At 48.5% G+C, this 21,585-nt stretch overlaps 7 protein-coding genes across 7 annotated transcripts; 4 read left to right on the plus strand and 3 right to left on the minus strand.

Annotated features, from left to right (window-relative positions):
* The first annotated feature begins 262 nt into the window (after nt 1-262).
* On the plus strand, nt 263-2,069 carry F4807DRAFT_7853 (Aldo/keto reductase). The gene is made up of 2 exons (XM_048003485.1): nt 263-341; nt 671-2,069. Exon 2 carries the CDS (start codon nt 819-821, stop codon nt 1,806-1,808), a length of 990 nt encoding a protein of 329 aa, XP_047859279.1. The 5' UTR covers nt 263-341; nt 671-818; the 3' UTR covers nt 1,809-2,069.
* A 261-nt stretch (nt 2,070-2,330) lies between these two features.
* On the minus strand, nt 2,331-2,792 carry F4807DRAFT_455211 (uncharacterized protein; the record flags this gene model as incomplete). The annotated part of the gene is made up of 1 exon (XM_048000676.1): nt 2,331-2,792. One exon carries the CDS (start codon nt 2,790-2,792, stop codon nt 2,331-2,333), a length of 462 nt encoding a protein of 153 aa, XP_047859280.1.
* Nucleotides 2,793-4,867: 2,075 nt separating this feature from the next.
* On the minus strand, nt 4,868-7,250 carry F4807DRAFT_404441 (P-loop containing nucleoside triphosphate hydrolase protein). The gene is made up of 3 exons (XM_047996119.1): nt 6,965-7,250; nt 6,033-6,900; nt 4,868-5,981 (listed from the first exon to the last, which is right to left on the minus strand). The coding sequence occupies exons 1-3, from the start codon at nt 7,097-7,099 to the stop codon at nt 5,038-5,040; spliced, it is 1,947 nt and encodes a 648-aa protein (XP_047859281.1). The 5' UTR covers nt 7,100-7,250; the 3' UTR covers nt 4,868-5,037.
* Nucleotides 7,251-7,355: 105 nt separating this feature from the next.
* Nucleotides 7,356-8,978, plus strand: F4807DRAFT_404442 (Low temperature viability protein). The gene is made up of 2 exons (XM_047996120.1): nt 7,356-7,510; nt 7,564-8,978. The coding sequence occupies exons 1-2, from the start codon at nt 7,491-7,493 to the stop codon at nt 8,798-8,800; spliced, it is 1,257 nt and encodes a 418-aa protein (XP_047859282.1). The 5' UTR covers nt 7,356-7,490; the 3' UTR covers nt 8,801-8,978.
* Nucleotides 8,920-11,837, minus strand: F4807DRAFT_404448 (myosin-like coiled-coil protein-domain-containing protein). Its single transcript, XM_047996121.1, has 6 exons — nt 11,566-11,837; nt 11,134-11,474; nt 10,421-10,692; nt 10,212-10,360; nt 9,909-10,152; nt 8,920-9,851 (listed from the first exon to the last, which is right to left on the minus strand). The coding sequence occupies exons 2-6, from the start codon at nt 11,441-11,443 to the stop codon at nt 9,363-9,365; spliced, it is 1,464 nt and encodes a 487-aa protein (XP_047859283.1). The 5' UTR covers nt 11,444-11,474; nt 11,566-11,837; the 3' UTR covers nt 8,920-9,362.
* A 379-nt stretch (nt 11,838-12,216) lies between these two features.
* F4807DRAFT_404453 (Metalloenzyme, LuxS/M16 peptidase-like protein) lies at nt 12,217-16,032 on the plus strand. The gene has a single exon (XM_047996122.1). It carries the CDS (start codon nt 12,413-12,415, stop codon nt 15,449-15,451), a length of 3,039 nt encoding a protein of 1,012 aa, XP_047859284.1. The 5' UTR covers nt 12,217-12,412; the 3' UTR covers nt 15,452-16,032.
* Nucleotides 16,033-18,670: 2,638 nt separating this feature from the next.
* Nucleotides 18,671-20,554, plus strand: F4807DRAFT_7975 (S-adenosyl-L-methionine-dependent methyltransferase). Its single transcript, XM_048003500.1, has 6 exons — nt 18,671-19,023; nt 19,082-19,137; nt 19,202-19,444; nt 19,537-19,703; nt 19,783-20,251; nt 20,336-20,554. The coding sequence occupies exons 1-6, from the start codon at nt 18,838-18,840 to the stop codon at nt 20,376-20,378; spliced, it is 1,164 nt and encodes a 387-aa protein (XP_047859285.1). The 5' UTR covers nt 18,671-18,837; the 3' UTR covers nt 20,379-20,554.
* Nucleotides 20,555-21,585: the final 1,031 nt, after the last annotated feature.

The following is a 21,585-nucleotide window of genomic DNA, read 5'->3' on the forward strand; positions in this document are numbered from 1 at the left end:
AGATCTGTGTGACGGCTATGCGATTTAATAGGTGACGCCACAAACGCCGACTAATTTCTCCCATAGGGCCAGTACCCTTGACCGCTCTCTTCACGGTTGGGATCTCCCCTTCTATCGACGCCTACGATAGCTCACCGATTAAAACCGACCCGTAAAAAACTACTTGGAACGTCGGAATAGGTAGGAGTAAACGGCCAGAAACTGCAGAAACTGCCAGTCTGCATTGCATAAGAACCCAGTTATTTTACTTATCGTTTTATCATTTTATCGCTCTATCACCTTCCGGGATCCACTTCACATGTCATGATGGATACGAATATGATAAAAATATGGTAACTGTGGTACGTATGTGTCTATCAACACCAGTAAATCGACGGTAGGAGGGGAGTTAGCTACGCTGACAAGCCTGACAAGCTTTGACAAGTCTGCAGAGGGGCCAGCTGTCGCTGCAAACAACTGGAGCCCGCGATAGCTGATCAAGCCCGTCAATAGTTATGGTGAAACCGACGGCGCACGCCGCTCGCAGCTTCGTCAACCGGAAAACTTTTTCCACTTTTGCTGACTCAGGAGGGTCAATCTTGTTGAGGATGATGCAATCATGCATCTTAGTAGCAGCCTGCCCCCGTCTGCCTTAAAAGAACCCCATAACTTACTAATTCTTAAGCTATAGCCGGCCATTTTGCGGGCTTTACTATATCCACCCGAGACTTCTACCAGAGTAGCAAACTAACCAGCCTTCCCTTATCTCTTCCCCCCTTACGCAATAGAACATCTGATCTGTGCGATCTGATCACTTCTCACAAGTCTTATCAGCCAACATGTCAACACCAGCGAACAAGCAGACGTTCACCCTGAACAACGGGGTCAAGATCCCCGCCTTGGGATTCGGAACCTTCGCCAACGAAGGGGCCAAAGGGGAGACCTTCAAGGCTGTCACCAAAGCCCTGGAGGTTGGCTACAGGCATCTAGATTGCGCCTGGTTCTACAAGAATGAGGCCGAAGTCGGCGAGGCTCTCCGCGCCTTTCTAGAGAAGAACCCGTCTGTGAAGCGTGAGGATATCTTCATCTGCACCAAGGTGTGGCCTCACCTGATGGAGCCGCAAAATGTAAAGTGGTCGCTAGAGAACTCGCTCCAGAACTTTGGTCTGGACTACGTCGACCTGTTCCTGCTCCACTGGCCCTTCGCCGCCGAGAGCAACGACGACCACCTACCCAAGATTGGGCCGGATGGCAAATATATCATCAATAAGGGTCTTACTGAGAACCTGGAACCGACGTGGCGTGCAGTAGAAGAACTCTACGAAGCTAAGAAGGCTCGCGCCATTGGCGTGTCCAACTGGCCTATTGCCCACCTTAAGAAATTGCTAAGTTACGCCAAGGTCAAGCCAGCAGTCAACCAGATTGAGGTCCACCCGTTCCTACCTAACCAGGAGTTGGTCGAGTTCTGCCTACAGAACGACATACTGCCTGCGGCGTACTCGCCTTTGGGTTCTCAGGACCAAGTGCCTAATACGGGCGAGAAGGTTCGCACAAACAAGACGCTCAACGAGGTCGCCGACCGCAGTGGCCACACCCTTGCCCAGATATTGTTGGCTTGGGGAATCCGCCGTGGATACGTAGTGCTGCCTAAGAGCTCGACGCCATCGCGCATCGAGAGCAACTTCGAAGTCCCGGATATTTCGGACGCCGATTTCGAAGCTATCAATGAGGTTGCTAAGGGAAGGCACACGCGATTTGTTAACATGAAGGATACCTTCGGATACGACGTCTGGCCCGAGGAAGCCAAGATCGACGGCGTTTCTGTATAAGCGCTCAATGCTTGGTTGGGCAGTCAGGTAATTGTTCAACAGGAAACGTACGAAGGCATGGCGCCATAAAATGGCATAGTTGAGCGAGCGAGTAGATTTACCCGTCGGTCTCTGCGAAGAGGCTACATGCTTGTGGCAAGTTAGCATGATGTCTAAGATGCATACCCACGACCACGAGTTTTGGGTCTTTTTGGGCGTTGGCGAATTAAAAAAGACGACCCTACCTAGGTAGATGGAGGGAACGCGTGGGGTTATTTTTATTCCCCGAAAGGGTCCACGATGAAAATGCGCGTTAACGAATAGATTTGCTCATCGTTCTATTTTCCTAATATCCCTGAGAAGATCGTGAAGTCCATATTTTATGTACTCGTTTTCAACCGAGACCCAATTCCCACGTGCGCCCCCCGACCCTCAAAATCCCATTTCCCATGTAAGCATCAAGCACCCATCACTCATGTATTATAAGACAAAAAAACCCACTTCCCGTCCTTCCCGTCCTGGCCCCATCCATTTTCCCCCGTTTCAAGCCCTGGCCGCCTCCGCCAAAAAACTCCGATGGTGCTCCGGGTGGCCCTTCTCGATGTTGCCCTTGACCATCTTCTTGGTGATCATGTTGCTATCGATCTCGATCTCCTCCTCGAGCATGCCGGCGTCGCCCCTGACGCGCCAGCGCGTGCGCACGGCCATGGTGCCCGTCGGCGCCTTGCCGTCGACGAGGCTGTCGATCCCCTCCTCGCGGTTCGTCAGCGTCAGCTTGTACGTCGTCTGCCCCGTCGGCCGCCGGTCCACGACCTCGAACAGGACGGGCTCGCCTAGACCCGCCGGCGAGGTGGTGGAGGAGGAGGGGCCCGACACCCGTTTGTAGGAGATCAGCTGCGGGCACGTCGTCCGGATGTACGCCTCGTGGTCGTGCAGCAGCGCTACCACGGCGGCGGGCTCCACGCCGCCCGGCAGCGGCGTCGTTATCGTGGTCTCGACTGGCATTGTCGACGACTCGCCTTTTTCCTTCTGCGTGCGGATGAATTGGATTATGGTGCGGTGCAGCGATGTGGGAAACATATAACGGTTTCACACTGCAGCTCTGTTTTTGCTCCTTTTGTCTTGTTACGAGTACTAGGTAGGTAGGTTTGGTAGATTTGGTACTACGAAGAATCGTGGATGTTTGGCTTGTTGTTTGTTGGCGTCGAGTCTAGATGCTATACACACATGCTATATACTTCTCGCAATACGAATTTTCCGGAGTCTATGATGTCTCGCCGGCGAGTCTGTCAACCCGAGATGATTGATACTTGGACCTTATTACCTTCGATTCCGCAATGGCCATTGAGGCCAAGACCGGGACTTACATCTAGCTTGCATTGTTGCGTTGATTGTTTCCTTGGCCATGCAGTCCTACTCATAATGTTGTTCAATTAAGGTGTTCGAGCTGAGCATTAACCTCCAAACCCTGCAAGCCGTAGAGACGGACTAGGAGGTTTGAAGTTTATTGCGCATCGGCGATGTATTAGGTATTAAGCAAGTTTCGGCATGCATCCATTACCTACAAACCAACCTCCCGAAGCATTAATCCAGTTTCCGGAGTCGATCTGAATATTGATAACCGGGTGATCTCGGGAAGGGCGCAAGCATTACCGAAATCTACGATCCCCCCAAAAAACCTCTCCTCCCTGTAAATTAGATTTAAGTTAGGAAGACGCGGCTCCCGCAGCTCGACGAGAACAGGTGACGCTAGCTCGGACGTTGGGGCTGGGAAATATCAAGCATAGCCGGGACTTGCAAATGTTGTGCATGAAGCCCTGCGGAGGGGTTGGTATGGTTCGGGTTCGGTTCACGACGTAGGGTCCATGGAAAGTGGATTGCGGGTTAAGGAGGGGGGGAGTGGGAATTGGAAGATCCCAAAAACGGTTGAAAACGATGCTTTTGAAAAATCCCGTTTTACTCGTATCGTGAAGTATGATGACGCCACTTTCTTCGGCCCTATGGGTCTAGTGCTCGCACGTTTCATGCTAGAGAAACCCACACACTTTTTATCCTAGCGTCGACTAGATTATCGGCCAAAATCTAGTAAGACTAGTTAAGGCGATTGCGATTTACTTGTTTACATAGGAGGCACTATTTGTAAAGCCCGAGGAGAATACAAGATATCTAGGTTGATCGTAATAAGTGCACGTTGCTAGCTTTATCATAGATATGATATGTATTAGTTCTTGTTAGGACAGTGTGTTTGCAAGTAAGAAGGACACCGGAAACTCCCATACATCCATTCTCCTTGAACTCGGATGAACAATAATTATATGCTCTAATAAGCTTCACATATAAGAATGGATTAGAGAACAAGAATACCAAATTTAACAATTAATATTTTACTCAATTTGGGTTAAAATGGTCTTTTGTATAGCCTATTATTGTTGGATTAAAGTTGAGCTAGCCATGGCTACATACAAGGCAGAATTTGGAAACAGATGCATACAGATAGATATATCAAACCTCTTCTACTGGTTAGTCTCCTTTCTCCTAGCATCAAAGCCGTTAATACCAATCGGCGAATCTCACTATGCATCAATTTAGTCGTTACCAAGACAATCTGCATACACACTAGAAAGACATGTGTAGTGGAAAATCTGGAATATTGTTGAGACGGAGATTAAATCACCTCTGATATTACAATAAGTAAGACGCTGTGAATGATATGGAAATCTAAATAGAAGTGCCTTGGCAGAAGTGCCTTTTTTTAACCAAAAGAAGACAAGAACATGGAACTGAATGCCAAATTAGAGATGATTGGCTCGGTGTTGAAAGTGTTATAAATAATGCGGTGCAAAAGAGAAAAAGATTGACTTGGTCGCCTAGGGAATCGAACCCTAGCGGTTAGCGATATTTGAACGATATTCGATAATACTTATTTGGGTATCATGGAAGGATCGTTAACCGGCGCCACCACGACCCTGCGTTGGCTTTGAGGGTTGGTGACCTCTGGCTGAAAGTCAACGTAGTTAATTTGACCTATACATCTTCATTCACAACTTAGGCACGAAAGTTAGTCATCGGAACTTGAGTCATCTCGAGGGTACCGTCGACATTTAGAAATGGGCGTATTAGTGAACTCCATACAAATGAAATACTCGTCCATAGCATAGTCACCAGCATTGGCCCAAATATATCTTCATGCCTCTGTAGCATTGTCCTATTGCCTTTACCCTCGGCCAGCAAAAATATACCCTCAACTTCCTCAGTCTTGATCTAACATCTTATTGTCAACCCTCTTCCCCTTCCCCTTTACTCCGCCTTTGAAGTGCTTCTTGCTGGAACCTATCTGAACATCCTTCGGGTCAACGCCCGTCTCTAATGCAATCATAGCTCTAGCCTTGCGCCCACTAAGATGCTTAGCTTGAGCCTCTGCCTGCGCCTTTCCTTGCTCAGTATACTTGTGACTAAACGGCATCTTCATATGCCCCGAGTTTCCTTGACGTGCGAAGAAGGCCTTGTCAAGCTTCGCCGACTTGGCGCCGGTTGGCAGAGCCAGCATTTCAGTGTCAACTGTCGATTCGCCGTCACCTACGTCTAACGCATCCATAGCTGCAAGCAGGGCTGCTCTGCGCTTTTCTGGCACATGTTCTGCGTCGTAAAGCTCACGATTAAAATCCGCGCCGTCACCCCCATTAGGTGGGGGCTCGACGTATAGAAGCTTGCCGTTCACGTAGTCCTTGAGTATAACTCTGGCGGCTCGTGATTCGTCTGGCTGTCCCACGCCCTGGGTCTTAAAGCCTCGAGCTTTGGCATATGCTGCCAAGAGCTCACTTGCTGTGGGGATTCCTGTGCCACCTTCTTCCAGTGGTCGTGTCTTGATGTGGATACCATATACAGCTTCTAAGAATGGTTGAGGAATTCTGTGCGCAACTAGAGCTGCAGGGCCCGTGTATTCCCGGAGCTGATCAATCGGTAAGACGCCGTTGCATACGAGATCTGCTTTTGTGGTTGCGAAATTGGGGAACACAAGACCGGGACAATCGCACAAGATGACCTTGTCGCTTAAGTGGATAGTTTGGAAATGCTTCGTTTTACCGGGTGTAGCAGAAACAGAAACTTTCTTGGCGCCGATGAGGGCGTTGATTGTGGACGACTTTCCGACATTGGGATAACCGACCAACCCAATTTGTAACTTTTTGTCTGGGTCTACTAATTATTAGCATTTGCAAGTATAACCTGGACATGAGAATAATATACCATCAGGGTCATATGCATGTTTAAGGAATATATCTTCCAACTCCTCAACCGTCAATATTCTCGTATCGTCATCAAGATTCTGATCTAAGGGCACGCCAGAGTCTTCTTCATCGTCATCGCTTTCGTCTTCTGATGCACTATCCGACTTGGATCTCGGGATAGTTTTTGGATTCGCACTCTCGCCGACCAAAGGCTCTTCTGGTTCATCCTCTAAACCACGCTCATCGATTAATTGCTTTGCCAAACTGGCCGAGAAGAAGCGGTATGCTATTCGCTTTTCTTTGAAGTATTGTGCCCAGGCCTTTCTCTGATTCGTCGTCATCATATCCGCTTTGTTTACTAGTAACAGGTTCTTCTTCGCTGGGTCCACGTCCTTGACGTATGATTCGAGATCTTCAGATCGGAACATCAGGGGGTTGCGCGCATCGACAATTTGAACCACCAGGTCCGATCTCTCAATCACACGCCATAGTTGCCGCCATACCTCCAAATTGCGCTCGAATGGAGTCATTAGCAGATCGTTGCTCTCCTGCAACTCAGCAAGGCCTCTTCGCCAATTCAAGAAACTCTCTCTTTCGAGTTGGTCGAGCTCATCTGCAGTAGTTGAAGAATCCCACTTCGGTCGCCTCGGCACGGTTAACCTAGCTCTGTGTTTGGCATGCTTCCCTAACACACCGCGCTCCTCGGCCGCTGATAATAGGTACGGGTTCCTTTGGTCGGTATGTATGATCTTGACGTTGTTCATCTTCTCGGCGGTGAAATCGGTACCGGCAAGCTCTGCGGTCGCAAGAAACTCGTCTAAAGCGCCTTGCTCCGTTACGGAGCGCATCTTGACCCATGCTGCCTCTTTTCTATCGTTCGTGATATACTGTTCGATACAGGTGTGAGTGATCTTTTTCAATTCGAATCTTAAGTAATTCAGTAGATCATACCTCTTCTCCTGTTGAGTGGTTGATTCTTGTGACTGCCGAACCCTTTTTGCGATCAGATCCTTTGCCTTTACCAAAGCGATCGTTCATGAGCGAGTTGCCCAGTCCGACGGAAGTTTTGGACTTGGCTAGAGGCATGATGGGCAGTTATGATTTAATCCGAAAAGAGTGATGTTGTAAGAAGACGAATTTGCATGAATCGCCCTTTCATGAATTTTATTCTTTATGGGATTGGAAGTTGGGGAGTCGCTTCCAATACCTATTGTCATTATGATTATTCAGATCGTCCCGCTGAATAATTAAGTTGCCCCTCCATATTTTTTCTGCGTCACTCTACTATATCCCGATAAGATAAGAATTTCCAGTACCCCACCAAATTTTTAGATGCGACTTAGAACTTAGAAGTGAATATACGACCACCAACCTTGATGCCCATTTCTTTCCAATCAAAAGAAAATTCCTGATTACTCACTCGTCGTATTTCTGCACATACCATAATCAGAGACGAGATTAGAAACAAGGAGTCAAGATGCCTAAAGGCAAGTGGATGTAAGTTCACACAAGCACCACTCAACTCACGGTTCATCTAACAATTCCTATAGCGACAAGAAGACGGCCCAGCACTTCACGCTGGTGCACCGTCCGCAAAATGACCCCCTCATCCACGACACCGAAGCGCCTTCCATGGTGCTCAACCCCACCGCGCTCCCCAACGCCTCCAAAGTCAGAAAACTCGACGACCTCGCGTCCGAGCTAGGAACCGACGCGGAGCGCATCCGCGCCAACGAGGGCGAGGCCGCCAACCACGGCATCTACTTCGACGACAGCGAGTACGACTACATGCAGCACATGCGCGACCTGGACTCGGGTAACGGCGGCGGCGAGGTAGTCTTCATCGAGGCGGACGGAAACAAGAACAAGGGCAAGGGCAAGCAGAAGCAGAGCCTCGAAGACGCGCTGCGGCGGCTGGACGTCGAGGACGAGGAGCGCAAGCGGGACGACCTGTTCGGCGACGACTTCCTGCCCTCGAAGAACCTGCAGCACCTGACGTACCAGGCGCAGCAGAGCGTGCCCGATGCCATCGGCGGCTTCCAGCCGGACATGGACCCGCGGCTGCGGGAGGTGCTTGAGGCGCTCGAGGACGAGGCGTACGTCGACGACGACGAGGACATCTTCGTCGAGCTGGCGAAAGACGGACAGGAGCTAGACGACGTCGAATTCGAGGAGGAAGACGGCTGGGAGTCCGACGACACCGCCAAGCCGACCAAAGAGTTCAAGGACTCCTCCGAAGCGCCGGACCTAGTCCCTGTCGCGGACGGCGAAGCATCCGAGAACGGAGACTGGCTGGAGGACTTCAAGAAGTTCAAGAAGGACCAGTCCAAGCCCGCCGCGAAGCAGTTCGGCGCACCTTCGGAGCTGCAGTCTTCGCTCATGACCACGACCACGAACGGCGGGCGACGAAAGAAGCGCAAGGGCGCTCTGACGAGCCAGTCGGGCTACTCGATGACTTCTTCGTCTCTCGTCCGCACGGAGCAGCTCGGCATCCTCGACGCGCGCTTCGAGAAGATCGAGGAGCAGTACAACGAGGACGAGTTCGAGGACGGCGACGATGACACCGCCTCCATGTCGCAGATCTCGACTGCGTCTAGCGTGACGGGATCGGTAAGGAACGACTTCGACAACATCCTCGATGATTTCCTGGGAGGGTATTCCATGCACGGCAAGAAGCAGATGAAGAAGGGCAAGTGGAAGAGCGGCACGGCTCAGCTGGATGAGATAAGACGAGAGTTAGGACCAGCCAGAATTCGTGGTAGAACTACTCAACCGCAGACGTCTTGAACGACATCAGCGTCGGCGTCGAGATAGGATGGACATATTGATAGATACCCACAGAGTCTGCCTCAATGAAAAAGCTACATGTCACGCACGTTACGATATCTGTTTTGGTGAACAACGAATTTACACATCGAGAGAAGTATCAATTCGCATTTATTGCTATAATGTACCACTGGCAAGGAACGATACTCGCTCCGGCGACAACCGAAAACCAAGTTGCTTGTCCCGTAGACCAACGCAATCAACAGGGCCATCTATTCTGCAAGAAAACATGACCAACAATTCTCTGCTCTTCCGCGCAAACGACCCAACCCTCGAAACGTAGGGACAGATTCCGAAGGCTGGGCATTCGTGAAAGAGAATGCATGGCATCGTATGGGGGAAAGGTCTTCCCCAATATCTACGCCGGTTGACAATATGACTAGCGTCGTCACGGCGGCGGCGGCGATGGTTGTCTCGGCGTTATAGCTAGACGGACTGAGTGCCGTAAATCGCCAAACCAACGGACTACATCTTGGAAAGGTTGGTTGGCCCTCGTCTCCTGCTGCTCTGATACGTCTTCCTCCTAGCGATGACCGTTCATTGCAGGCGGTCGTTCGGGTCCAAATGCGCCCGGCACTTGCGGCATAATCTCTTCCTCCGTGTCGTCGTCGAACTCACCCTCCTCACTTACCTCCTCATCTCCTTCGTCGTCGTATTCGTAATCGCTTTCCTCGTCGCCATCCTCGAGCTCTCCCTCCTCGTCGCCCTCCGCGCCTTCGGCGTAGCAACTCTCTACCGTACCCTGCATACCCTGGGGTATGCCGCGGCCCTGCTGCTGCATCTGGTTGATGATGCTTGTGAGCTTGTCGTTTTTCTTCTTGATGTCCTCCAGATCTTTAATATTTCTATTGCGTTCCTCGGCCATCTTGAAGATGTTCTGGTTAAGGGCCCCCTCCTTGCGCTTATAGGTCTCGTTCTCCTTTTCGAGTTTCTTGGTCTTTTTAGACATATCCTCCATCTCCTTACGAAAAGTCAAGAACAGGTCGTTGCTATTGTTCAGCGTATCCTCGACCTCCTCATTTGTTAATGCCTTCCCACGGCGTGCTAGCGAGGGGCACAGGGCGCATACCTGCTTGAACTTCTCGACATAAACGTTTAACTGATTTCGCAGCTCGGTTTCTGTCTTAGAGAATGTAAGCACCTGGCTATTCAGTTGACGTGCGCGGTTGGCCTCGGCCTCGGCTGTTTTCTTCTGCTGTTCGTAACGAGCCATATTCCATTGCACCTCGATCTCCTTGGTGCGCATTGCAGAGTGGAAATGCAGCTCTCGGAGCTCGTATTGGTCGATGAGGGATTTAAACCGCGCCTTGAACCTATAATCCTCGTGTCAACATAAAAAGCGTTCGCGCAACGAGGTATAGGAGTGGCGCACAATTCTTCCGCCTTCATGTACACAACCTGCTTTCGCGGATTATCCTTTTCTTCTTGGTAACCTTCCAGCGTTTCGAGTACTTTCCTGAAACGTTCATCCGACGACGTTTTAAGCCGGTCATGAGTGTCGCCCAAGGTGCGGTGCTCGTTCTGTGAACCATTACCATCAGTTGTAATTCACCAATCTCCGGCACTAGACTCGTATAATACCTTCAGTTTATTGTTCTCCTTCTGCAACTCACGGCAAAGTTTCTCCAACTTCTCTTTGAGGCTAATTTGCTTGCTTAAGTCGGTGCGGCTAGAGTCCTTTTCCTTCTGTAACTGATCGGCGCGTTTCTTATTTTTTAGATTTTCGCGCTCGAGGCGTTTCATGTTTGCGAATAATTCCGACGACCGCTTGGTCAAGAGCTCTATCTTGTCCATGTCGTTCATCTTATTCATTTGATGATTGAGTTCGCGATTTGCTTTTCGCACTTCTCGATCTAGTATAGGACGAGGAATTAGCAAAATGAAGGCACCACAAATAAAACTAATGAAACATGAGAGTTCGGCAATAACACAGTTTCCCAGCATAGATCATGATCTAACAGCGTACGGAGTATGGGAGCCGTAAAATCGTAGAGGCCATTTTCAAAAGCACAGCAGCCTAGGCAACCGCTAGGTCTCTGGATCAAGCGGACGAAAGTCGTCCGCAGATCTATACTGTCGCAAAATGACTGGAACTATCGTTCCGATTCGTCCACTATCGCCAAAAACGCGCCATAGAGTACGTGATGTCATCCTATCGTTCCCAGGCTTGCCGACGACGCCCTGAATTGGTAGGTAATTCGCAACCACCGTAATTTACGTGTACAAAATCAGACCAGCATCGATTCCCGCTATTCCATGATTATTCAAGCGATAGAAATAAGAAAATGACCTACCAATTTCCGCCTCTTGCTCTTTTTCAGCAGCCGTATCGACCTCGAGCTGGGAAATCCTTGCTGAAATGAGTTTTGAAGCCTCATTTTGGTCGAGGGCTTTCTTGCCCTTGCCTTTCTTAATTGCGGCGTTAGAAGCCATGGAGGGCGTCGGGGTCGGGGCAGGTCGGGGCTCTTGTACCGGCACATGATGGTGGCCGTTTGGTATCGAGTCGTCATGGACGTGGGCATGAGCAGAATTACCATTAGTGTTCGGTGCGGAAGCGAGGGGAGCAGGCGCTGCTGAGGGGCCACGGTGGGTTGTTGTCGCCATAATAGTATCCTAAACAAATACGAAGAACTCTCTAAAATGGAGATGTCTTGTTAGAATTCCACAGTTCCGGAGCGACTCGTGGGATAATGCATGATATGCACGATTATGAGGTGTGCACGTACCGATCCGAATTATTTCTGGACATTGGAATGGATTCTGTAGTAATACGTCTTGAGAGGTTAAAAATGTAGTGGGCGGGGGATATAAACTGATGTGTAAGCTATGGTGGCCTTGGTTGGTCGGGTTACGTTGTTGTTGGAGGTGTTATTCTATGATGAATGAAGACTTTTGAGGGTTGAGATGAAGCGCGGCGTTTTAGTGTCGGTTACTTAATCACACGGCGAACGTAGCCCGCCTTGCACCTTACACACTTGCTGCACATGCGACTTCCTTGGGGCTACAGTATGTAATCCGTGTACACAGGTACAGAATAACAAAATACTTAGGTACATGTAAATAAAAACCGCCCTAGAAAATCTGAAATTGACGCTAGCGGATCCGAAGCACCGGATTTATATGGGACCTATCATACTTAATTGCACCTTAATATGTATATAAACAGCTATTATGCATTTACTGCTACGTATTTGCATATCTGTATCGAGTCAGTCATTTCTATGCAGTAATTGGGCCAATAGGTGGTTAGATAATGCAATTAGACTAGGCAAACACTGGGTAAGCAATGACTCTATCCGTCATATTGTTTGTAGCAGGGATTGACTGACAAATTTGCGTCATCCGACAGAAACCTTTACAATTATTCGTCCTCGGAAATTTTCTAGAATTTAATATCTAGATCTTTCCTCCCCTAGCCACCGTAACATGCCGCCCTAACCTGTGGTGCTGTCTTTATTTCTATAGCCGCAGTCGGTTAGTTCCATCATTTCACGGCCTGGTTCGCCCTTTCGTTTCTATTCGTCTGGTACCTCTTTCGTGTGATATTAACCGTCTTCTTCATACAACGAAAAGATGTTACGGAACGCGGTGAAAGGCGCGGCTAAGAAAGCCGTGACGGAGTTGTCGCAGTACCCAAAACCTGGCGAAAAACTCCATGGCTTCACCTTATTAAGAACAAAACAAGTGCCAGAGCTCGAGCTGACAGCGCTACACCTACGGCACGACAAGACGGGAGCTGACTACCTTCATATCGCCCGAGAGGACAGCAACAATGTATTCTCGATCGGCTTCAAGACGAATCCGCCCGATGACACAGGTGTCCCACACATCCTCGAACACACCACATTATGTGGTAGTCAAAAGTATCCTATACGGGATCCCTTCTTTAAGATGCTGCCCCGGACCCTCTCAAACTTCATGAACGCCTTCACGGCTTCCGACCACACTTACTATCCATTCGCCACAACCAACGCCCAAGATTTTCAGAACCTCATGTCTGTATATCTCGATGCAACACTGCACCCGCTTCTGAAAGAAACAGATTTTACTCAGGAAGGTTGGCGAATTGGTCCTGAAAATCCTAGGATCGCGGAAAAGGATGGAGCTGAGAGTGCCGAGGATAGTAAGCTTGTCTTCAAAGGTGTTGTCTATAACGAGATGAAGGGACAAATGTCCGACGCCGGTTACCTATTCTACATTCGGTTCCAGGATCACATTTTCCCTTCCATCAATAACTCGGGAGGTGATCCGCAAAAGATCACCAACTTGACGTATGAACAATTACGCAAGTTCCATGCTGAGCATTATCACCCGAGCAATGCAAAGCTAATGACGTACGGCGATATGCCGTTGGCCGATCATCTGAGGGAGGTTGATGCTCAGATGAATGCATTTGAACAGATACAGGCAGACATTGAGCACAAACAACCGATCGACCTTAGTGATGGACCACGTACAGTGACGCTCTTTGGACCGGTCGATCCTCTTGCTGACCCAGACAAGCAATATAAGACATCAGTATCCTGGATCACTGGCAATACTGACGATGTACTAGAATCGTTTTCTATTGGCTTACTCTCGTCTTTGTTAATGGATGGGTATGGATCTCCACTTTACAAGGGGCTTATTGAAAGTGGTCTAGGCACAGATTGGAGTCCGAATACAGGCTATGATGGGTCGGCAGCCACGGGGATCTTCTCTATAGGATTGACTGGGGTCGAGCAATCTAATGTAGAGAAGATCAAGGGCGAGGTACAGAAGATACTTCTTGATATTCGCAACAAAGGTTTCGAGAAAACCAAGATTGATGGATATCTTCACCAACTCGAGTTGAGCCTAAAGCACAAGACAGCAAATTTCGGACTTTCCGTCTTGCATCGTCTAAAGGGCAAGTGGTTCTCCGGTACTGACCCGTTCGACTGCTTGGCATGGAATGATACTGTCAAGGCGTTCGAGGCGAAGCTCGCCGAAGGAAACTATCTCGAGGGCTTGATGGACAAGTATCTCTTAAACGACAATACTCTCACATTCACAATGGCTCCTTCGGAAACGTACGGTGCAGAAATTGCGAAGGAAGAAGATGACAGGTTAGCAGCGAAGATCATGGAAGCCACTAAAGAAGCAGGTGGTGAAGAAGCTGCCCGAAAATTCTTCGAGAAGAGAGAACTCGACCTCCTTGCCGAGCAAGGCAAGTCTAACACACAGGACTTGAGTTGTCTACCAACCGTCTATGTTAAGGACATCCCAAGACAGGAAGAACCTGTCGTAATAAGGGATGAAGCAGCTCACGGCACTACCATTCAGTGGCACGAAGCCCCTACTAACGGTCTGACTTATTTCCGAGCGATCAATACCTTTGACAATTTGCCGGAGGAGCTCCGATCACTGATTCCATTGTTCACCGATTGTATCATGCGGTTGGGGACGAAGGACATGACTATGGAACAACTAGAAGATCAAATTAAGCTCAAGACGGGAGGTGTATCACTCGGTTACCTGTCAACCGCATCGCCCACTGATTTCCGCCAAGCTTCTGAAGGCCTCATACTAAGGGGGACGGCTCTTGATCGCAACGTGCCCAAAATGTTTGATCTTTTACGGAAACTTATCCTAGAAACTAATTTCGATAGTCCTGAGGCCGCCCTTCGGATAAGGCAACTACTGGAAGCTGCCGCAGATGGTGTCGTGAATGACATCGCATCTTCAGGTCACGTCTATGCTCGAAGATACGCCGAGTCAGGATTAACACGCGAGACATACCTCGCCGAGCAAGTCGGTGGTTTATCACAGGTCAAGCTCATCACGTCACTAGCTGGGCGGCCAGAGTCAGATCAATATGAAGACATAATTGAGAAGCTCAAGCAAATCCAGAAATTTGCTTTGGCGGGCAGTAACATTCGCACGGCGTTGACGTGTGGTGTTGATAGTGTCCAAGCCAACTCTTCGGCGCTATCTCAGTTCATGGCATCTCGGCCGACTGACCCTGTCACGTTTCCGGCTGCTGGGAAACAAACGTTTGCGAGAGATATTAAAGCGTTCTTCCCACTTCCTTACCAGGTCTATTACGGTTGCCTTGCCCTCCCAACTGCTTCCTACACGTCTGCACATGGTGCGCCGCTTCAGATCCTGGCGCGACTTCTAACTCACAAACATCTTCATCACGAAATCCGCGAGAAAGGTGGTGCTTATGGTGGCGGCGCTTACATGAAAGGTCTTGAAGGAATATTCGGTTTTTACTCATACCGAGATCCAAACCCGCAAAACACTCTTTCCATCATGAAGAGCGCCGGTCAATGGGCAGTCGACAAGAAATGGTCAGATCAAGATCTTGAGGAAGCGAAGATATCGGTCTTCCAGGGTGTCGATGCACCCAAGTCCGTGAATGCGGAGGGTATGCTCCGTTTCACGGCCGGTGTCACACACGAAATGCAGCAAAAGAGACGCGAACAACTTTTGGATGTGTCCAAGGATCAAGTTCGCGAGGTTGCCCAGAAGTATATCGTCGACGCCCTGGCGAAGGAAGAAGAAAGAGTCGCCTTCCTGGGAAAGAAACAGGACTGGGTTGATGGCTCCTGGAAGATAAACGAGATAAACGTTAACGGCGCCGAGTAACGACGTTATGACGAAATAAATGATGTACAAAATACCTGTACAATATTGTGCAAATACCCTCCTCCAGCTAACTAGACTAGCCGTATATAATCATGGCGGTTCGAAATCGAACCTGTTTCGTGCTGACAGTGATTATTTGCAGGTGAACCATATCATGCGAAAGAGCACACCCCAGTGTGTACGTTCAGCGTTCAGATACGATACGTCTTCTTGCTCGATATCTTCTACGGGAGACTCTACTATAGCATGGAGACCACAAAAAGACGCGAGAGTAAACTTTTTTCGAGATAGGGTTAGTGGACAACACTTCGAAAGGGGCTGATGGACACAAAACCCTGTTCTCTCCTGCTCGTTCTTTCAGACTCGGACTCCTTAACGTTAGGACTCCGGACTATAGAACAGAGTACATACTAGATTGGTTGAGAGACGAGAATAGAAATTACTGTATTCTCTGCCACATAAGCCAACTCATTAGCGCCGTCAGAATACGTAGGTACCTCGTCACGATAGATGATGTGAATAGGACACGTTTCCTGTATACATGGTTTATATATATCATGATTCAATCAAGAATATTAAGCATGTTTACAAGATCCTTCTTCATCATGATGTCGTTCAATGTAATGATGCGTACGCCTTTTAAATGAGAATGGGCACCTTATGTCAGTTTTTTTAGCAGCATCAGTAGCGAAGTGATCATTGTTGAGTTAAGGGGCATCCTCATCACTGGTACTTCCTGGTTCGATGTTTCTTTTAGTAAATGTAATTCGGTGATCATGAAATAAGCTCTCCTAGCCATGTTTCATTACACAATTGGCCACTAACCATAAGCTCGCCGCACTAACTCGACAATATCAGAAATTCAGAGGTTCGGAATCCGTTGGGGGAATCCGAGGATATTAGACATTTTGTGAAAGGAAAAAAGAATCATCAGCGAGTGTGCTTAGGTATGATATAGGGGTTCATACCTCATCAGATGTTGATATGACGACCTATTGGTATATCTGTAGACCCCTTTCATCATTCAGCTCGGAAGAACGCAGGCTAGCCACCGTAAATTCGGTAACGTTCTATCATCTAGGGTAGTAAAATCATAGTCCAAGAAAAACTTCAAGAAAATGAGCAAATGACTAGATCTCTTAGCTGAACTTGTCTATATTCAAAGCCGCATGTTGGTTATATTACATGTCGTAACCGTCAATTATGTCGTACGATACTAGATGTTTATCTAAGGGGGTAGCCATCTAAAAGAGGTTGGAGAAAAAAGCCAAAAAGCTCAGTCCTGCGGATCTCACTGACATCTTACGCAAGACCTGTGAAAAACTGACTGTCCATGTTGAAAACAAACATTAGTCACGGTAGTTGTCAATATTGATGGATGGTATGTTCGAGGTGTCGACAGTTGCTACCGGCTCGCCACATAGATCATCCGAGTAATCCATACATCAGTTTGGATCATCAGCTTTTACTACGAGTTTGCTGATTATTCCCTACATCTTTTTATATCCGATTCAATCAGGCAACAAATCGAGTTTCAACCCTTTTCAAAACAGGCACTTGTTATTTGTATTAGCTGTCCGTACAATGGATATCAAGTACTCAACTCTCTATGTGTACCTGGCGATAGAAGCTTAGGTAGGAGTACTTCGTCGCAGACGAGAAAAACGTAAAATCATGGGATGAGGGTAACCGTTCAAGTATGTAGAACGGCGCCAGATGACTTGGTACTAAGTAGACAATCAGACAATTACCTATGTCCTAAGCACGGAATTCCCCTGATGAATACGGTTGGGACTTCCCTCCCTTTTATTAATGGTTATCCTAAGATGGAGTACATATTCGAGCAGGTTGCTCAAGCCATCACCGATCGCCATCACCGGTTTATTTCCAGCTTAGCATCTACCGACCCAAGTAAGTCGGTAAGCATATCAAGACATTCCACAAATTTGTTCCGTACTAACACGGCACAAGGCAATAACGAAAAGAGTTAATCAAAGAAGAAACTGGGGTAAGAAACTTATTGATATTAAAATGCTAAATCTGTAGCCGAGGGTTCGAAGCTATTAGTAACAAATATTCCAGTATAATCAGTCCAGGTGAGAAATAAAGGGAATATGACCGCTGAGAGATACCTGTTTATTTGCTTGGCTTTTTCAGTGGCGTCCAGGGTGCCTTTAATGGTGTTTTCATAAAATCGTTTTCATATGCCATTTAACGGAACATCTTTTCAAATTCATACCTAATCATACATCCGGTCACGTCTTACCGGATATTCGGACGTCATTGTCGTACTGTTGGTAGCATTGCCACCCCGAAGACGCGACTGCTACGTTCCACAGACACTTCTGCCGCACGACATCGGCGAGCTCAAGGCTGGCGGATCCTGGTCCTACTTTTTCAGCATTGACGCTTCTCATCCTATGGTTCGTGAATCCTTCTTCCCGGATTCGTTCTATTTGGAACGTGCCACAAACCATATTATCGATGATAGGCGGGCAGTCGGCGTATTGGCCGTTGGGGTCGATGTTGGCTGCATAATTTTGATGTTAGAGAACGGCTGCAAGAGATGGCGAGCATGAGACAGGGGACGTGGCCGGTTAGCACATGGAGGTGGAGGCGGAAAGTCTCCGATGGGGGAGAAAGAATTTGGTAGGCGAAGTCGTTATGGCTGGTGTGTGCGCGCGCGTGCTGTAGTTAGAAAAGGTTCCCGGCAGGCAAGCACAATATATACGAGGATTAGAAGGCCCCCTTGCAACATTCATGCTTCCATGCTTCCTAAAATCGTCCTATGTGTCGTCTCACCATACCCGATTTTCCCGGTTTTCTAAAACCCCCGGTCTCTTCTTGGGTAGAAGCACGTGTCTGTCTCGCACGGCTTGCCGATAATGGCACACAGCTATCCGAGGGACCGTTGAAGTTCGGTTGGTCGGGTGCTGGTATGCTGATATGTCACTTTTCTTACCCTGAACGGACCACTTCTTTCCTCCATTCGCTTCCAGCCAACAGTCTGACGCGGGTCTCAATAAAAACGAAGAGACCCCACCAGAGTTAGGTCTTGATTGGGTAAAACGGGCGCCAATGTCCAGGATCTTACTCGAGATCCGGGGTCATCGTCAGCAAAGCTACGAATTTGGTCGTTAATCTTCCTAAAAGAACCTAGAGAACCGAGCTGCGTTTTCACTTCGTCCCGCGCCACGCGGGTCCACCCGCCTTCTTCGTCTCGTCTCCGCGGCGCCCCTATCCTCGTTCTGGTTCGATTGATTGGCCCGGCGCTTGGCAAATAGACCGCTGCTGGCCCCATACCCTTCTTTTCATCTGTGTCACTCCGCGGTGCTGTCGGATTTTTCGTAGGATTCCCGAACTCCAATTCGGAAACCACGATAGAAATGGCAGAGACGACAGCGAAAGCGAGATCGCTGTCTCCGGGAGCGACAACGTCAGCAGCGGCAGCCGGACCGTCGACAGCAGCAGCAGCGACGACATCACCTAAATCGCCAGCCTCGCCGAAGAGTCACTCGTCGGGAGCAGAAGTGACGGGCGAAGTGGTTGGAACCGAGCAGACCATCCAAGCTGTAGGCATACCTCGACTCTCATGGCCGTCTTTCCAATCACACCATTGACGCTTTCTAGGCCGATAATCTGGACGAAGATGACGATGATGCAGGGTCGGCGCTGGGTAGTGAGATGTAAATTGACTAGCCGCTCCACATCTTCCGCGCGATACGGAGACTAACTGACGCTTGCGCAAAGACAATCCTCGACCGGTTCGTTAACCGAGAGTATCTATAACTACCGCGTGCTACACGGCAGGACGTTCAATGCGCCCAAGACGACCGAATACTGGGCGCCGAACGACGAACAGCAGAATGAGGGTCTGGATCTGCTGCATAACTGCCTCCTGATGGCCTTGGGCGATAAACTGTTCCTCGCGCCAATTGACGATAACCCGCAAAGAGTGCTCGATCTCGGCACGGGAACTGGAATATGGGCGATGTGAGTGTTGCGAAAGGGTTTTTTTTTTTTTTTTTTTTTTTTTTTTTTGCGTCTGACGCTATTCTCGTCCTGGTCGCTAACAGGAATTCCAGTGACTTTGCCGACATGTACCCCGGGGCGGAAGTAGTAGGGACAGATATCAGCCCAATACAACCGGTTTGGACACCACCTAACGTTAAATTCGAGATCGACGACTGTCTTCTCGAGTGGACATGGCCTGAAAATCACTTCGACTTCATCCACATTAGAGCGTTATACGGTAAGTTCGCCTTGTTCTCGCAATTTGGCCGATTGTCCGGACGAAGGATGTAATCTCTGACATATGTGTAATATCATAGGCAGCATTCCCGACTGGGGCGAGCTTTACGGCAAGGCCTTCAAACACATCAAGCCCGGCGGCTGGCTTCAAGACCTAGAGATGGACGTGCGCATACAGACCGACCACGTTCACATCACAGACGATCATATCTTCGAGGAATGGTCGCGCGGGTTCATTGAGGCGGGCGACAAGAATGGGCGTACGTTCGGTATTAGTCGCGACCATATGATGCGGGACACCATGATTGCAGCCGGATTCGTCGACGTCACGGAGGTTAAGCTCAAGGTGCCGTGCCACGGGTGGCCGCGCGACCCCAAGCTACAGCAGGCCGGCCTGCTATTGTACGCTATGCTCGACCAGAGCGTCGAGGGTTTCTGCTTGTACCTGTTTACCAAGGTACTGGGCTGGTCTGTGGAGGAGGTTCTCGTGTTCGTGGCTAGGTTCCGCAACGAGATGAAGAAGAAGAGTAACTGTGGTTGGATTCTCACGTGAGTGCTCTCTCTTTAGGCCCCCTTTCTTTCTTATAGATAGGATGTTCATTCATGACGCGAATGACGCTAACGGTTACATAGGACTGTGGTATATGGTCGCAAGCCCGAGATAGGGGAAACGTAATGTTGATATCCTAACTGCAATATGCATCGCATCAGGTTAGCAATCGAGCAAGGCGCACATAGTCAAGTTATCGAAACGAGCCTTTCGTTTATACGTTCATACGTTTATACGTTTATATATTTTATCATACTAAAGCATAGCATTCGCTAATGACTGGGGATTGGCATGAAGTCGATCGGAAAAAGTTAATACCATTATTACGCCAAACATCGCATTCTAGGTTTACCCCTGAGTCAGGCACTTCTGAACCTTCCTTTCTCCACTTGTCCTCCGAAGGAAGCAAACAGATAATGATCTTGAAGTTCCAGTTTAAAGCATATTCGAACATCCGGCTTGCCAACTGCGTATCTACCTAAGTATCTCTGTAGCTAATAACAAAAGTCTTAGTTTGGCTTCCCGGCCTCATGGCCACCCAACGGGTGAAGGATATGCAGTGCTCCGTATGATCCAAATAACAACAAGGACATTGCCGAAACTGTGCCAAAAATCTATAAAATATGTCAAGCACCGATGCCTGGCCTGAACAAGCATAGTCCATATAAGCTACCAGCCCTTTCCACGCGCCATACCACAACATCGTTACGGTGACACGAGCATCCAGAATTTGCCTAGTGCTCCACCGTTCTAAAGCTGCAACATTTTCACCTGATATGTCTTTAGCACAACTTATCGACCTACATCTAGTTGAAAAAATAGGTATGTACCAGCTTTGTCCATGTTGTTCATTTTTTTCCTTGACAGGCTAATTACTTATAGTTCCATCTCGCCGCGCTTCAAGTCCTCGGTTTCTACTACGTCAAAGGGGTCTAAATACAGCATCTAGTCAACAAGATAATTTATCGGCATTGATATGTTCGAAACCTAATTAGTCTGCTGTAAAGAGACGGCCTAATCATAAGATATAATTACCTAACGCTCTTATGTGGTATCAACGAGTTACGAAATTCAATGAATGCTTACGTATGCGTTTTTGTCACAATGTAAATCTCTGATATATAATAAGGACACTGTTGTCTATGCAGAGAGATCAACCTGGTGCTACGAATTTCGCAACGATATTTATGCTGATGAGGTTCTTTGTCCCTCTGTTCATATCCGACATGCTCGACCCCTGAGTGTTTGAGAAGCATTAACCTAATGTGATATCGATCTATGCCCAATCTTAAGGATCATTGCAAAGAGATTAGAGGGGAAACGACGAATATAC

Source organism: Annulohypoxylon truncatum (assembly GCF_022578515.1).
Source record: "Annulohypoxylon truncatum strain CBS 140777 unplaced genomic scaffold F4807scaffold_1, whole genome shotgun sequence".
In the NCBI taxonomy this organism is placed as follows: Eukaryota; Fungi; Ascomycota; class Sordariomycetes; order Xylariales; family Hypoxylaceae; genus Annulohypoxylon; species Annulohypoxylon truncatum.